At 44.9% G+C, this 16,620-nt stretch overlaps 1 protein-coding gene across 1 annotated transcript in view; it reads left to right on the top strand.

The window, feature by feature from the left end:
• Positions 1 to 9,734, top strand: part of LOC120023019 (dystrobrevin beta-like) — a 36,502-nt gene extending 26,768 nt beyond the window's left edge. Inside the window, exons 11-15 of the mRNA XM_038966969.1 lie at positions 8,103 to 8,177; positions 8,407 to 8,506; positions 8,591 to 8,676; positions 8,863 to 9,406; positions 9,531 to 9,734. Of these exons, the coding sequence (XP_038822897.1) occupies positions 8,103 to 8,177; positions 8,407 to 8,506; positions 8,591 to 8,676; positions 8,863 to 9,406; positions 9,531 to 9,734 (1,009 nt within the window). The remainder of the gene's footprint in view (positions 1 to 8,102; positions 8,178 to 8,406; positions 8,507 to 8,590; positions 8,677 to 8,862; positions 9,407 to 9,530) is intronic.
• The last annotated feature ends 6,886 nt before the right edge of the window (positions 9,735 to 16,620 follow it).

Genomic DNA, 16,620 nt, shown 5'->3' with positions numbered 1-16,620 from the left:
ATTCTTTGAAATTTTGGAGAAACGAGCAGTATGCTAATACTATTATTATATGAGTACTCAGTTGTGTTGTGACAAGGTAGGGGTGGGATACTTAAAAAAAAATATATATATTTAACCTTTATTTAACTAGGCAAGTCAGTTAATAAGAACAAATTCTTATTTAGAATGACGGCTTACCAAAAAAACTCCTGTGGAGACGGGGGCTGGGATTAAAATAAAACATTTAATTAAAATATAGGATAAAACACACATCACGACAAGAAACACAACAACACTACATAAAGAGAGACCTAAGACGACAACATCGCATGGCAGCAACACATGAAAACACAGCATGGTAGTAACACAACATGACAGCAACACAACATGGTAGCAGCACAAAACATGGTACAAACATTATCGGGCACAGACAACAGCACAAAGGGCAAGAAGGTAGAGACAACAATAAATCACGCGAAGCAGCCACAACTGTCAGTAAGAGTGTCTATGGCTTCAGTCCAAACACTTAAAAGACACACCCTATCCCCTCAGCCCTCAAAGTGGACACTTCTGATGACGATTCATGGCGTCTGACGAGTATACACTTGCAGGGCAAGGGCCGAGGGAGAAAGGAATGATTTTTAAATGAACCGCCCTTGCCCGGAAATTTGTCACTCGTTCATCCCGTGATGATTGTGTTTTCAGCCACTGGGTGCTTTATATGCGCTACAGTCAATTATGATTGCATGTCTACTTATATTAAATATATCATTATTAATATACACCTACTGTATGATAGCTATCAAATTAATTAGCTAACTAACGTTAGCCTGCCTAGCTGGAACTTCTGAAGGAAAATGTTTTATTTTTACAATTTCCAAAAGATAACCAAACAAAAACATCATTACTTTTACGAGACGTGTTTGTGCCGTCATGTGCATTAGTAGCACGTCTAACCTTTTTACATTCGTTTTTACTTGCACTTGTATGTTGACTTCTCCATTGATGTTTTTAAGTTTTGGTAGACTTTTCTTAGTGGATGTACAATGGTCGCAAATTGAATTATGGGGAGTTTCAGGCCCCGGAGTGAACATAATTATACACTCACAAACTCGACTAAAACGAGTGCTGAGGGCCTTACGTTGCAAACTTCCTTTGCTTGGCTAATCATTTGGACCGCCCTCCAAGATTGTGACTCGGATTCCCCCATTGGCATAAGCCGAGTGTAAGTAGACCAGAGTGTGTCTTTTATGAGTTTGAACCGAAGCCCATGATTGAATCTTTGAATAAAGAGATGGAGATAAAACTGTCCAGTTTGCAATGGTGGAAAAAGTACCCAATTTTCATACTTGAGTAAAAGTAAAGATACCTTAAAAGAAAATGACCCAATAAAAGTGAAAGTCACCCAGTAAAATACTACTTGAGTACTTAAGTATCAAAAGTAAAAGTATAAATCATTTAAAATGTTTTATATTAAGAAAACCAGACAACATGATTTTCTTTTTTTTTTTAGTTTACGGATAGCCAGGGGCACAGTTCAACAAACAAAGCATTTGTGTTTAGTGAGTCTGCCAGATCAGAGGCAATAGGGATAACCGGGGATGTTATCTTGATAAGTACGTGAATTAGACAATTTTCCTGTCCTACTAAGCATTCAAAATGTAAGGAGTACTTTTGGGTGTCAGGGAAAATGTAAGGAGTAAAAAGTAAAATATTTTCTTTAGGAATGTAGTGGAGTAAAAGTAAAAGTTGCCCAAAATATAAATAGTAAAGTATAGATACCCCCAAAAAACTACCTAAGTAGTACTTTAAAGTATTTTTACTTAAGTACTTTACAGCACTGCCAGTTTGAGTGTGTGTTGCAGCTCGTTCCAATCGCTAGCTGCAGCGAACTGAAAAGAGGAGCGACCCAGGGATGTGTGTGCTTTGGGGATCTTTAACAGAACTGTGATGGACAGAACAGGTATTGTATGTGGAGGATTAGGGCTACAGTAGGTATCTCAGATAAGGGGGAGTGAGGCCTAAGAGGGTTTTATAAATAAGCATCAACCAGTTGGTCTTGCGACGGGTATGCAGAGATGACCAGTTTACAGAGGAGCATAGAGTGCAGTGATGTGTTCTATAAGGAGCATTGGTGGCAAATCCGATGGCTGAATGGTAAAGAACATCTAGCCACTCGAGAGCACCCTTACCTACCGATCTATAAATTACATCTCCGTAATCTAGCATGGGTAGGATGGTCATCTGAATCAGGGTTAGTTTGGCAGCTGGGGTGAAAGATGAGCGATTACGATAGAGGAAACCAAGTCTAGAATGAACCTTGATATGTGCTGAGAGAAGGACAGTGTACCTTCTAACCATACTCCCAAGTACTTGTATGAGGTGACTACCTCAAGCTCTAAACTGACCGAGGTAGTAATCACACCTGTGAGGAGAGGGGCATTCTTCTTATCAATTCACAGGACCTTTTGTTTTGGAGGTGTTCAGAACAAGGTTAAGGGCAGAGAAAGCTTGTTGGACACTAAGAAAGCTTTGTTGTAGAGCGTTTAACATAGAATTTGGGGAGGGGCCAGCTGAGTATAAGACTGTATCATCTGCATATAAATGGATGAGAGAGCTTCCTACTGCCTGAGCTATGTTGTTGATGTAAATTGAGAAGAGCGTGGGGCCTAGAATTGAGCCCTGGGGTACTCCCTTGGTGACAGGCAGTGGCTGAGACAGCAGATGTTCTGACTTCAAACACTGCACTCTTTGAGAGAGGTAGTAAGAAAACCAGGCCAAAGACCCCTAAGAAACGCCAATACTCCTTAGCCGGCCCACAAGAATGGAATGGTCTACCGTATCAAAAGCTTTGGCCAAGTCAATAAAAATAGCACCACAACATTGCTTAGAATCAAGGGCAATGGTGACATCATTGAGGACCTTTAAGGTTGCAGTGACATATCCATAACCTGAGCAGAAACCAGATTGCATACCAGAGAGAATACTAGTCAGTTGTATTGACAAGTTTTTCCAACACTTTTGGTCTTTAACATTTAGGATCAGCTTGATCTCCCCCTTTAAATAAAGGATGCACTGTGGCTGACTTTCAAGCAATTGGAACCACCCCAGAGAGGAGAAACAGTTTTAAAAGGTCAGAAATAGGCTTGATGATGATAGGGGCAGCAACCTTAAAGAAGAAAGGGTCTAAACCGTCTGACCCAAATGTTTTTTGGGGGGTTAAGTTTAAGGAGCTCCTTTAGCACCTCGGATTCAGTGACCGCCTGCAGGGAGAAACTTTGTAGCGGGGCAGGGGAAAAAGAGGGAGGAGCATCAGGGCTAGTCGCATTAGAAGGGGTGGGAGATGAGGACATGTTGGCCGGGCAAGGAGGCATGGCTTAGTCAAATAGGATACAGAAGATAGCCCTATTTGATAAAAGACCAAGTCCATATTATGGCAAGAACAGCTCAAATAAGCAAAGAGAAATGACAGTCCATCGTTACTTTAAGACATGAAGGTCAGTCAATGTGGAACATTTCAAGAACTTTGAAAGTTTCTTCAAGTGCAGTCGCAAAAACCATCAAGAGCTATGATGAAACTGGCTCTCTTGAGGACCGCCACAGGAAAGGAAGACCCAGAGTTACCTCTTCTGCAGACACTAAGTTCATTAGAGTTATGGCAGCCCAACTAAATGCTTCAGAGTTCACGTAACATACTCATCTCAATATTAACTGTTCAGAGGAGACTGCGTGAATCAGGCCTTCATGGTCGAATTGCTGCAAATAAACCACTACTAAAGGACACCAAGAAACACGAGCAATGGATCAAGAAACACGAGCAATGGACAGTGGGAATCTGTCCTTTTGGTCTGATGAGTCCAAATTTGCGATTTTTGGTTCCAACCGCTGTTTTTTTGTGAGATGCAGAGTAGGTGAACGGATTATCTCTGCATGTGTTGTTCCCACCGTGAAGCATGGAGGTGGTGGTGTGGTGGTGCTTTGCTGGTGACACTGTCAGTGATTTATTTTGAATTCAAGGCACACTTAACCAGCATGGCTACCACAGCATTCTGCAGCGATACACCATCCCATCTGGTTTGGGCTTAGTGAGACTATCATTTATTTTTCAACAGGACAATGACCCAAAACACACCTCCAGGCTGTGCAAAGGCTATTTTACCAAGAAGGAGAGTGATGCAGCGCTGCATCAGATGACCTGACCTCCACAATCACCCAACCTCAACCCAATTGAGATGGTTTGGGATGAGTTGGACCGCAGAGTGAAGGAAAAGCAGCCAACAAGTACTCAGCATATGTGGGAACCCCTTCAAAACTGTTGGAAAAGCATTCCTCATGAAGTTGGTTAAGAGAATGCCAAGAGTGTGCAAAGCTGTCATCAAGGCAAAGGTGGCTACTTTGAAGAATCTCAAATATAGAATATATTTTGATTTAACACTTTTTGGGGGGGGTTACTACATGATTCCATATGTGTTATTTCATAGTTTTGATGTCTTCACTATTATTCAACAATGTATAAAATAGTAAAAATAAAGAAAAACCCTTGAATGAGTAGGTGTGTTCAAACTTTTGACTGGTACTGTAAATTAGAAAGATATTGGATCTTAATTGTATTTGATCACCCTGTTAATAGCCTACATCTGAATGGAGATGGGGGGGGGGGGGGAGAATTGGATTAAATGGATGAGATGGAGAAAAAAGACCAAAATTAGTTTGTAACTGTTATTTCTCCATACATGGAACTAGAGTGTGAATTTGAAGTTCTCTGGTCCGAGCAGCGGAGTTTACGTCTGAAATGGCACCCAATTCCCTATATAGTACACTACTTTGATCCCTGGTGAAAGGTGTGAGTGTATAAAACATTAGGAACACCTTTCTAATATTCAGTTGCACCACTTTTGCCCTCAGAACAGCCTCAATTGGTCGGGGCATGGACTCTACAACGTGTTGAACACATTCCAAAAGGATGCTGGCCCATGTTGACTCCAAAAGGATGCTGGCCCATGTTGACTCCAAAAGGATGCTGGCCCATGTTGACTCCAAAAGGATGCTGGCCCATGTTGACTCCAAAAGGATGCTGGCCCATGTTGACTCCAAAAGGATGCTGGCCCATGTTGACTCCAAAAGGATGCTGGCCCATGTTGACTCCAAAAGGATGCTGGCCCATGTTGACTCCAAAAGGATGCTGGCCCATGTTGACTCCAAAAGGATGCTGGCCCATGTTGACTCCAATGCTTTCCACAGATGTGTCAAGTTGGCTGGATTTCATTTGGGTGGTGGAACTTTCTTGATACACAAGGGATAAATCCAGCAGCATTGCAGTTCTTAACACACGTAAACCGGTGCGCCTGGCCTACCCCGTTCAAAGGCACTTAAATCTTTTGTCTTGCTCATTCACACTCTGAATGGCACACATACACAATCCATGTCTCAATTGTCTCAAGGTTTTAAAATCCTTCATTAACCTGTCTGCTCCCCTTCATCTACACTGATTGAAGTAGATAGGTGTCATCAATAAGGGATCATAGCTTTTACCTGGATTCACCTGGTCAGTCTGTCACGGAAAGAGCAGGTATTCCTAATGTTTTGTCCACTCAGTGTATAATGAATAGGATACCATTTGGGATGCACCCAGAGAGGGGGTCTGTAGTGAGCCAGTGAGTGAGGATAATCTAGCCCAACAGAGAGAGCCCCAGCCTTTCAATCAAATCAAATTGTATTTGTCACATACACGTTTTTAGCAGATGTTATTGCGGGTGCAGCAAAATGCTTGTGTTTCTAGCTCCAACAGTGCAGTTATATCTAACAATTTCACAATACATACAAATTTAAAGGAATTGAATTAAGAATATGTAAATATTTGGATGAGCAATGTCAGAGCGGCATAAACTAAGATACAGTAGATGGCAGTCTCAGACTGAAGTATGTAGCGAACGATAGAGCAGCGGAAGAATTCAGTTTGTCGTCACTCAACCAGCCAGCGAGCACAGGACCAAGCAGAGAGAGTGCCAGCCAGTCAGCACAGGACCAAACAGTGAGAGTCCCTGCCAGCCAGCACAGGACCAAGCAGAGAGTCCCAGCCAGTCAGCACAGGACCAAACAGTGAGAGTCCCAGCCAGCCAGCCAGCTAGCACAGGACCAAACAGTGAGAGTCCCAGCCAGCCAGCCAGCTAGCACAGGACCAAACAGAGAGAGTCCCAGCCAGCCAGCCAGCTAGTGCAGGACCAAACAGAGAGCGCCCCAGCCAGCTAGCCAGCACAGGACCAAACAGAGAGCGTCCCAACCAGCCAGCTAGCACAGGACCAAACAGAGAGTCCCAGCCAGCTAGCCGGCCAGCTAGCACAGGACCAAACAGAGCCCCATCCAGCCAGCTAGCACAGGACAAAACAGAGAGAGCCCCAGCCAGCCAGCTGGCACAGGACCAAACAGAGAGAGTCCCAACCAGCCAGCTAGCACAGGACCAAACAGAGAGAGTCCCAGCCAGCCAGCTAGCACAGGACCAAACAGAGAGAGTCCCAGCCAGCTAGCCAGCCAGCTAGCACAGGACCAAACAGAGTCCCAGCCGGCCAGCTAGCACAGGACCAAACAGAGTCTCAGCCAGCCAGCTAGCACAGGACCAAACAGAGTCCCAGCCAGCCAGCCAGCCAGCTAGCACAGGACAAAACAGAGAGAGCCCTAGCCAGCCAGCTAGCACAGGACCAAACAGAGAGAGTCCCAGCCAGCCAGCACAGGACCAAACAGAGAGAGTCCCAGCCAGCTAGCCGGTCAGCTAGCAGAGGACCAAACAGAGTCTCAGCCAGCCAGCTAGCACAGGACCAAACAGAGAGAGTCCCAGCCAGCCAGCCAGCACAGGACCAAAAAGAGAGAGTCCCAGCCAGCCAGCCAGCCAGCCAGTCAGCCAGCCAGCTAGCACATGACAGCACTGCTGATATGAAAGCCAGATGGACCTCTTTGTTTACTCGCCCAAATGACCTTCTATAGTGCAATGTCACCTTTCCTTTCCCAGTTCCTCACCAACCTCCGACTTCTAGTTTAATTAGATTCCTTGTCTGCTTTTGTGCCTCTTGTTTGGTGTTAATTCATTTTAAGCTCATAGCATTAAAATAAAATGCCAAGTCTATTATTCTTTCATACAAACCATACCAAATTAACTCCCACATACTGAACAGCACAATCAGTAGCAATCTTCTGCATACAGTACAGTTGTTCCCTGTATGATAAGAATAGTTCTTCAACAAGTAAGGTTGCATCCATTGAGTCTAGTTATGATTGCTTATGCATGAATCTTACAGTAATTTACATTTACATGCAAACGTCCCCTGTCCTCCCTCAGATCTCCCCGTAGAGACAGAACCCTCAGATCTCCCCGTAGAGACAGAACCCTCAGATCTCCCCGTAGAGACAGAACCCTCAGATCTCCCCAGTGAATAGCATCAATATACAATGTAGATTTCACATACAGAGGGGCCTCCCGAGTGGTGCAGTGGTCTAAGGCACTGCATCGCGGTGCTAGCTGTGCCACTAAAGATTCTGGGTTCGAGGCCAGGCTCTTTCGCAGCCGGCCGAGACCGGGAGACCCATGGGGCGGCGCACAATTGGCCCAGCGTCGTCCGGGTTAGGGGAGGGTTTGGCCGGCAGGGATGTCTTGTCACATTGCGCACTAGCGACTCCTGTGGCGGGCCGGGCGCAGTGCACGCTGACATGGTCGCCAGGTGTACGGTGTTTCCTCCGACACATTGGTGCGGCTGGCTTCTGGGTTAAGCAGGCATTGTGTCAAGAAGCAGTGCGGCTTGGCTGTGTTGTGTTTCGGAGGACGCACGGCTCTCGACCTTTACCTCTCCCGAGTCCGTACGGGAGTCACAGCGATGGGACAAAACGAACTACCAATTGAATACCACGAAATTGGGGAGAAAACGGGGTAAAAATGTTTGTTTTTTTATTACGATTTCGCATACAGTGTAGCAATAAAGTCCTGTGATCTTTTGAAAACTACAGCACAGTAGTTTAGTATGATAATGCTTACAGTCATGGTCTCCTACAGTAATGTAATGTAACCCCATATTCGGTGTATACGTCTGTGTTCACAGTGTAACAATAAAGTGGTGTAATCTTGTGTTTTACTGCAGTCAGCCGAAGCCAGTAGCCAACAACATGAACAACACAATGTTCATGTCCTCTGGTGTACCTACTCCTACTAAAAGGTAAGTGCCTCAGAATTGGCTTTGATATGCCCCTATAGCTAGCTATCATTTCTAACTTATTTCCTCTGAGTTCCTCGCAGAACACCAACTGCTTCTAGCCTCTTATGTCCTGCTCCTGTGTCTTTAAAGATGTCTTCCCCTGTGTCTTCCCCTGTGTATTTAAATATGTCAGTCCCCTTGTGTCTTTAAAGATGTCAGTCCCCCTGTGTCTTCCCCTGTGTATTTAAAGATGTCAGTCCCCCTGTGTCTCTAAAGATGTCCTCCCCTGTGTCTTTAAGGATGTCCTACCCTGTGTCTCTAAAGATGTCTTCCCCTGTGTCTTCCCCTGTGTATTTAAATATGTCAGTCCCCTTGTGTCTTTAAAGATGTCCTCCCCTGTGTCTCTAAAGATGTCCTCCCCTGTGTCTCTAAAGATGTCCTCCCCTGTGTCTCTAAAGATGTCCTCCCCTGTGTCTCTAAAGATGTCCTCCCCTGTGTCTTCCCCTGTGTCTTTAAATATGTCAGTCCCCTTGTGTCTTTAAAGATGTCAGTCCCCCTGTGTCTTCCCCTGTGTATTTAAATATGTCAGTCCCCCTGTGTCTTCCCCTGTGTATTTAAATATGTCAGTGCCCCTGTGTCTTTAAAGATGTCTTCCCCTGTGTCTTCCCCTGTGTATTTAAAGATGTCTTCCCCTGTGTATTTAAAGATGTCAGTCCCCCTGTGTCTCTAAAGATGACTTCCCCTGTGTCTTTAAAGATGTCCTCCCCTGTGTCTCTAAAGATGTCCTCCCCTGTGTCTCTAAAGATGTCCTCCCCTGTGTCTCTAAAGATGACTTTCCCTGTGTCTCTAAAGATGACTTCCCCTGTGTCTTTAAAGATGTCCTCCCCTGCGTCTCTAAAGATGTCTTCCCCTGCGTCTTTAAAGATGTCCTCCCCTGTGTCTTTAAAGATGTCTTCCCCTGCGTCTTTAAAGATGTCTTCCCCTGTGTCTCTAAAGATGTCCTCCCCTGTGTCTCTAAAGATGTCCTCCCCTGTGTCTCCAAAGATGTCCTCCCCTGTGTCTCTAAAGATGACTTCCCCTGTGTCTTTAAAGATGTCCTCCCCTGCGTCTCTAAAGATGTCCTCCCCTGTGTATTTAAAGATGTCTTCCCCTGTGTCTCTAAAGATGACTTCCCCTGTGTCTTTAAAGATGTCTTCCCCTGTGTCTTCCCCTGTGTCTTTAAAGATGTCTTCCCCTGTGTCTTCCCCTGTGTATTTAAATATGTCAGTCCCATTGTGTCTTTAAAGATGTCAGTCCCCCTGTGTCTTCCCCTGTGTATTTAAAGATGTCAGTCCCCCTGTGTCTCTAAAGATGTCCTCCCCTGTGTCTCTAAAGACGTCTTCCCCTGTGTCTCTAAAGATGTCCTCCCCTGTGTCTCTAAAGATGTCCTCCCCTGTGTCTCTAAAGATGTCCTCCCCTGTGTCTCTAAAGATGTCCTCCCCTGTGTCTCTAAAGATGTCCTCCCCTGTGTCTCTAAAGATGTCCTCCCCTGTGTCTTCCCCTGTGTCTTTAAATATGTCAGTCCCCTTGTGTCTTTAAAGATGTCAGTCCCCCTGTGTCTTCCCCTGTGTATTTAAATATGTCAGTCCCCCTGTGTCTTCCCCTGTGTATTTAAATATGTCAGTCCCCCTGTGTCTTTAAAGATGTCTTCCCCTGTGTCTTCCCCTGTGTATTTAAAGATGTCTTCCCCTGTGTATTTAAAGATGTCAGTCCCCCTGTGTCTTTAAAGATGTCTTCCCCTGTGTCTTTAAAGATGTCCTCCCCTGTGTCTCTAAAGATGTCCTCCCCTGTGTCTCTAAAGACGACTTTCCCTGTGTCTCTAAAGATGACTTCCCCTGTGTCTTTAAAGATGTCTTCCCCTGCGTCTTTAAAGATGTCCTCCCCTGCGTCTCTAAAGATGTCTTCCCCTGTGTCTCTAAAGATGTCCTCCCCTGTGTCTCTAAAGATGTCATCCCCTGTGTCTCTAAAGATGTCCTCCCCTGTTTCTCTAAAGATGTCTTCCCCTGTGTCTTTAAAGATGTCCTCCCCTGCGTCTCTAAAGATGTCCTCCCCTGTGTCTTTAAAGATGTCCTCCCCTGTGTCTCTAAAGATGTCTTGCCCTGCGTCTTTAAAGATGTCCTCCCCTGTGGCTTTAAAGATGTCTTCCCCTGCGTCTTTAAAGATGTCCTCCCCTGTGTCTTTAAAGATGTCTTCCCCTGTGTCTTTAAAGACGTCTTCCCCTGTGTCTCTAAAGATGTCCTCCCCTGTGTCTTTAAAAATGTCCTCCCCTGCGTCTCTAAAGATGTCCTCCCCTGTGTCTTTAAAGATGTCCTCCCCTGTGGCTTTAAAGATGTCTTCCCCTGCGTCTCTAAAGATGTCCTCCCCTGTGTCTTTAAAAATGTCCTCCCCTGTGTCTTTAAAGATGTCCTCCCCTGCGTCTCTAAAGACGTCTTCCCCTGTGTCTCTAAAGATGTCCTCCCCTGTGTCTTTAAAGATGTCCTCCCCTGTGGCTTTAAAGATGTCTTCCCCTGCGTCTTTAAAGATGTCCTCCCCTGTGTCTTTAAAGACGTCTTCCCCTGTGTCTTTAAAGATGTCCTCCCCTGTGTCTTTAAAAATGTCCTCCCCTGTGTCTTTAAAGATGTCCTCCCCTGCGTCTCTAAAGACGTCTTCCCCTGTGTCTCTAAAGATGTCCTCCCCTGTGTCTTTAAAGATGTCCTCCCCTGTGTCTCTAAAGATGTCCTCCCCTGTGTCTCTAAAGACGTCTTCCCCTGTGTCTCTAAAGATGTCCTCCCCTGTGTCTTTAAAGATGTCCTCCCCTGTGTCTTTAAAGATGTCCTCCCCTGCGTCTCTAAAGACGTCTTCCCCTGTGTCTCTAAAGATGTCCTCCCCTGTGTCTCTAAAGATGTCCTCCCCTGTGTCTTTAAAGATGTCCTCCCCTGCGTCTCTAAAGACGTCTTCCCCTGTGTCTCTAAAGATGTCTTCCCCTGTGTCTTTAAAGATGTCTTCCCCTGTGTCTCTAAAGATGTCTTCCCCTGTGTCTCTAAAGATGTCCTCCCCTGTGTCTCTAAAGATGTCCTCCCCTGTGTCTCTAAAGATGTCTTCCCCTGTGTCTCTAAAGATGTCCTCCCCTGTGTCTCTAAAGATGTCTTCCCCTGTGTCTCTAAAGATGTCTTCCCCTGTGTCTCTAAAGATGTCCTCCCCTGTGTCTCTAAAGATGTCCTCCCCTGTGTCTTTAAAAATGTCCTCCCCTGTGTCTTTAAAGATGTCCTCCCCTGCGTCTCTAAAGACGTCTTCCCCTGTGTCTCTAAAGATGTCTTCCCCTGTGTCTTTAAAGACGTCTTCCCCTGTGTCTTTAAAGACGTCTTCCCCTGTGTCTTTAAAGATGTCTTCCCCTGTGTCTTTAAAGATGTCTTCCCCTGTGTCTCTAAAGATGTCCTCCCCTGTGTCTTTAAAGATGTCTTCCCCTGTGTCTCTAAAGATGTCCTCCCCTGTGTCTTTAAAGATGTCCTCCCCTGTGTCTTTAAAGATGTCTTCCCCTGTGTCTTTAAAGACGTCTTCCCCTGTGTCTCTAAAGATGTCCTCCCCTGTGTCTTTAAAGATGTCCTCCCCTGTGTCTTTAAAGATGTCTTCCCCTGTGTCTTTAAAGATGTCTTCCCCTGTGTCTTTAAAGATGTCCTCCCCTGTGTCTTTAAAGATGTCTTCCCCTGTGTCTTTAAAGATGTCTTCCCCTGCGTCTTTAAAGATGTCTTCCCCTGTGTCTTTAAAGATGTTTTCCCCTGTGTCTCTAAAGATGTCCTCCCCTGTGTCTCTAAAGATGTCTTCCCCTGCGTCTTTAAAGATGTTTTCCCCTGTGTCTCTAAAGATGTCCTCCCCTGTGTCTCTAAAGATGTCCTCCCCTGTGTCTTTAAAGATGTCTTCCCCTGCGTCTTTAAAAACGTCTTCCCCTGTGTCTCTAAGCGTAGACTGAATCTCTCGGTCCCTCTTGTCTGTAGAGTAGACTGAATCTCTCTGTCCCTCTCTTGTCTGTAGAGTAGACTGATCTCTCTGTTCCCGCTCTCTTGTCTGTAGAGTAGACTGATCGCTCCTGTCACCTCTCTTGTCTGTAGAGTAGACCTGAATGCTCTCTGTCCTCTCTCTTTCTGTAGAGTAGACTTAACTCTCAGTCCCTCTCTCAATCTGTAGAGTAGACTGAATCTCTCTGTCGCATCTGTAGAGTATACTGAATCTCTGTCCTCGTTGTAGAGTAGACTGAATCTCTCTGTCCTCTCGTCTGTAGAGTAGACCGAATCTCTCTGTCCCGCTCTTGTCTGTAGAGTAGACTGAATCTCTCTGTCTCATCTGTAGAGTAGACTGAATCTCTCTGTCTCATCTGTAGAGTAGACTGAATCTCTCTGTCTCATCTGTAGAGTAGACTGAATCTCTCTGTCTCTTTGTAGAGTAGACTGAATCTCTCTGTCTCATCTGTAGTGTAGACTAAATCTCTCTATCTCATCTGTAGAGTAGACTGAATCTCTTCTGTCTCATCTGTAGAGTAGACTGAATCTCTCTGTCTCATCTGTAGAGTAGACTGAATCTCTCTGTCCCTCTCTTGTCTGTAGAGTAGACTGAATCTCTCTGTCCCTCTCTTGTCTGTAGAGTAGACTGAATCTCTCAGTCCCTCTCTCATCTGTAGAGTAGACTGAATCTCTGTCTCATCTGTAGAGTAGACTGATCTCTCAGTCTCATCTGTAGAGTAGACTGAATCTCTCTGTCTCATCTGTAGATTAGACTGAATCTCTCTGTCCCTCTCTTGTCTGTAGAGTAACTGAACTCTCTGTCTCATCTGTAGAGTAGACTGAATCTCTCTGTCTCATCTGTAGTGTAGACTGAATCTCTCTGTCTCATCTGTATGTAGACTGAATCTCTCTGTCTCATCTGTAGAGTAGACTGAATCTCTCTGTCTCATCTTGTAGAGTAGACTAATCTCTCTGTCCCTCTCTTGTCTGTAGAGTAGACTGAATCTCTCTGTCTCATCTGTAGAGTAGACTGAATCTCTCTGTCCCTCTCTTGTCTGTCGAGTAACTGAATCTCTCTGTCCCTCTCTTGTCTGTATAGTAGACTGAATCTCTCTGTCTCATCTGTAGAGTAGACTGAATCTCTTCTGTCTCTCTCTCTGTCTTAGAGTAGACTGAATCTCTCTGTCCCTCATCGTTAAGTAGACTGATCTCTCTGTCTCATCTGTAGATAGACGATCTCTCTGTCTCATCTAGAGTAGACTGAATCTCTCGGGCTGTCCCTCTCTTGTCTTGAGAGACTGAATCTCGTCTGTCTTCATCCTGTAATAGTAGACTGAATCTCTCTGTCCCTCTCTCATCTGTAGAGTAGACTGAATCTCTCTGTCTCATCTGTAGAGTAGACTGAATCTCTCTGTCTCATCTGTAGTGATACTCTGTCCTCTCTCATCTGTAGAGTAAGCTGAATCTCTCTGTCTCATCTGTAGAGTAAGACTGAATCTTCTCTCTGGCCCTCTCTTGTCTGTAAGTAGACTGAATCTCTCTGTCCCTCTCTTGTCTGTAAGTAGACTGAATCTCTCTGTCTCATCTGTAGAGTAGACTGAATCTCTCTGTCCCTCTTGTCTGTAGAGTAGACTGAATCTCTCTGTCCCTCTCTTGTCTGTAGAGTAGACTGAATCCCTCTGTCCCTCTCTTGTCTGTAGAGTAGACTGAATCTCTCTGTCTCATCTGTAGAGTAGACTGAATCTCTCTGTATCATCTGTAGAGTAGACTTAATCTCTCTGTCCCTCTCTCATCTGTAGAGTAGACTGAATCTCTCTGTCTCATCTGTAGAGTAGACTGCATCTCTCTGTCTCATCTGTAGAGTAGACTGAATCTCTCTGTCCCTCTCTTGTCTGTAGAGTAGACTGAATCTCTCTGTCCCTCTCTTGTCCTGTAGAGTAGACTGAATCTCTCTGTCTCACTGTAGAGTAGACTGAAACTGATCTCTCTGTCTCATCTGTATTAGAGTATACTGAATCTCTCTGTCCCCTCTCTGTCTGTAGAGTAGACTGAATCTCTCTGTCCCTCTCTTGTCTGTAGAGTAGAACTGAATCTCTCTGTCCCTCATCTGTCAGAGTAGACTGAATCTCTCTGTCCCTCCTTGTCCTGTAGAGTAGACTGAATCTCTCTGTCCCTCTCTTGTCTGTAGAGTAGAACTGAATCTCTCTGTCTCTCCTTGTCTGTAGAGTAACTGAATCTCTCTGTCTCATCTGGTAGAGTAGACTGAATCTCTCTGTCTCATCTGTAAGAGTAGACTGAATCTCTCTGTCCCTCTCTTGTCTGTAGAGTAGACTGAATCTCTCTGTCCTCTCTTTGTCTGTAGAGTAAGAACTGAATCTCTCTTGTCTCATCTGTAGAGTAGACTGAATCTCTCTGTCTCATCTGTAGTGTAGACTGAATCTCTCTGTCCTCATCTGTAGAGTAGACTGAATCTCTCTGTCTCATCTGTAAGTAACTGAATCTCTCTGTCCCTCCTGTCTGTAGAGTAGACTGAATCTCTTGTCTCATCTGTAGAGTAGACTGAATCTCTCTGTCTCATCTTTAGAGTAGACTGAATCTCTCTGTCTCATCTGTAGAGTAGACTGAATCTCTCTGTCCTCTTCTGTCTGTAGAGTAGACTGAATCTCTCTCTGCTCATCTGTAGAGTAGACTGAATCCTCTCTGTCCTCATCTGTCATGTAGACTGAATCTCTCTGTCCCTCATCTGTATAGATAGACTGAATCTCTCTGTCCTCATCTGTAGAGTAGAATGAATCTCTCTGTCTCCTCTCTTGTCTGTAGAGTAGACTGAATCTCTATGTCTCATCTGTAGAGTAGACTGAATCTCTCTGTCCTCACTCTGTAGATGTAGACTGAATCTCTCTGTCTCATCTGTAGTAGACTGAATCTCTCTGTCTCATCTGTGTATAGTAGACTGAATCTCTCTGTCTCATCTGTAGAGTAGAACTGAATCTCTCTGTCTCTCTTTGTCTGTAGAGTAGACTGAATCTCTCTGTCCTCTCTTGTCTTAGAGTAGACTGAATCTCTCTGTCTCATCTGTAGAGTAGACTGAATCTCTCTGTCTCATCTGTAAGTAGACTGAACTCTCTGTCCCTCTCTCATAGACTGTCTCATCGTAGTAGACTGAATCTCTCTGTCTCATCTGTAGAGTAGACTGAATCTCTCTGTCTCATCTGCTAGAGTAGACTGAATCTCTCGTCTCTCTTGCTTAGAGTAACTGAATCTCTCTGTCCTCCTCTGATCTGTAGAGTAGACTGAATCTCTCTGCCCTCTCTTACTGTAGAGTAGACTGAACTTCCTGTCTCATCTTAGATACTGATCTCTCTGTCTCGTCTGTAGAGTAGACTGAATCTCTCTGTCCCTCTCTTGTCTGTAGAGTAGACTGAATCTTCTCTGTCTCATCTGTAGAGTAGACTGAATCTCTCTGTCCTCATCTTGTCATGAGATAGACTGAATCTCTCTGTCTCATCTGTAGAGTAGACTTGAATCTCTCTTCTCTCTCTCCTGTAGAGTACTGAATCTCTCTGTCATCTGTAGAGTGTAGACTGCATCTCTCTGTCTCATCTGTAAGAGTAGACTGAATCTCTCTGTCCCTCTCTTGTCTGTAGATAACTGAATCTCTCTGTCCTCTTGTCTGTAGAGTAAGACTGAATCTCTCTGTCCTCGTCTCTGTCGAGTAGAGTAGACTGAATCTCTCTGTCCCTCTCTCTGTCTGTAGAGTAGACTGAATCTCTCTGTCCTCTCTGTAGAGTAGACTGAATCTCTCTGTCCCCTCTTGTCTTCATATGATCCTGTCGTTGTTAGAGTAGACTGAATCCCTCTGTCTCTCTCTTGTCTGTAGAGATAGACTGAATCTCTCTGTCTCATCTGTAGAGTAGACTGAATCTCTCTGTCTCATCTGTAGTAGACTGAATCTCTCTGTCCCCTCTCTTGTCTGTAGAGTACCTCTGAATCTCTCTCTCTGTCTCTCTCTGATCTGTAGAGTAAGACTGATCTCTCTGTCCTCATCTGTAGAGTAGACTGAATCTCTCTGTCTCATCTGTAGTGTAAGTACTGAATCTCTCTGTCTCTCTGTATGAGTATACTGAATCTCTCTGTCCTCCCATCTGTAGAGTAGACTGAATCTCTCTGTCCTCATCTGTACGAGAGTAGACTGAATCCCCTCTGTGCTCTCATGCTGTAGAGTAGACTGAATCTTCTCGGTCCCTCTCTTGTCTGTAGAGTAGACTGAATCCTCTGTCCCTCTCTTGTCTGTAGAGTAGACTGAATCTCTCTGTCCCTCTCATTGTCTGTTAGAGTAGACTGAATCTCTCTGTCCTCTCTTGTCTGTAGAGTAGACTGAATCTCTCTGTCCTCTCTGTTGTAGAGAGACTGAATCTCTCGTCTTCCATCTGTAGAGTAACTGAATCTCT

The sequence above is a fragment of the Salvelinus namaycush genome, chromosome 28 (genome assembly GCF_016432855.1).
Source record: "Salvelinus namaycush isolate Seneca chromosome 28, SaNama_1.0, whole genome shotgun sequence".
Taxonomy (NCBI): Eukaryota; Metazoa; Chordata; class Actinopteri; order Salmoniformes; family Salmonidae; genus Salvelinus; species Salvelinus namaycush.
Note: the sequence above shows the minus strand (reverse complement) of the source record. Positions and strands in the feature narration are given on the sequence as shown.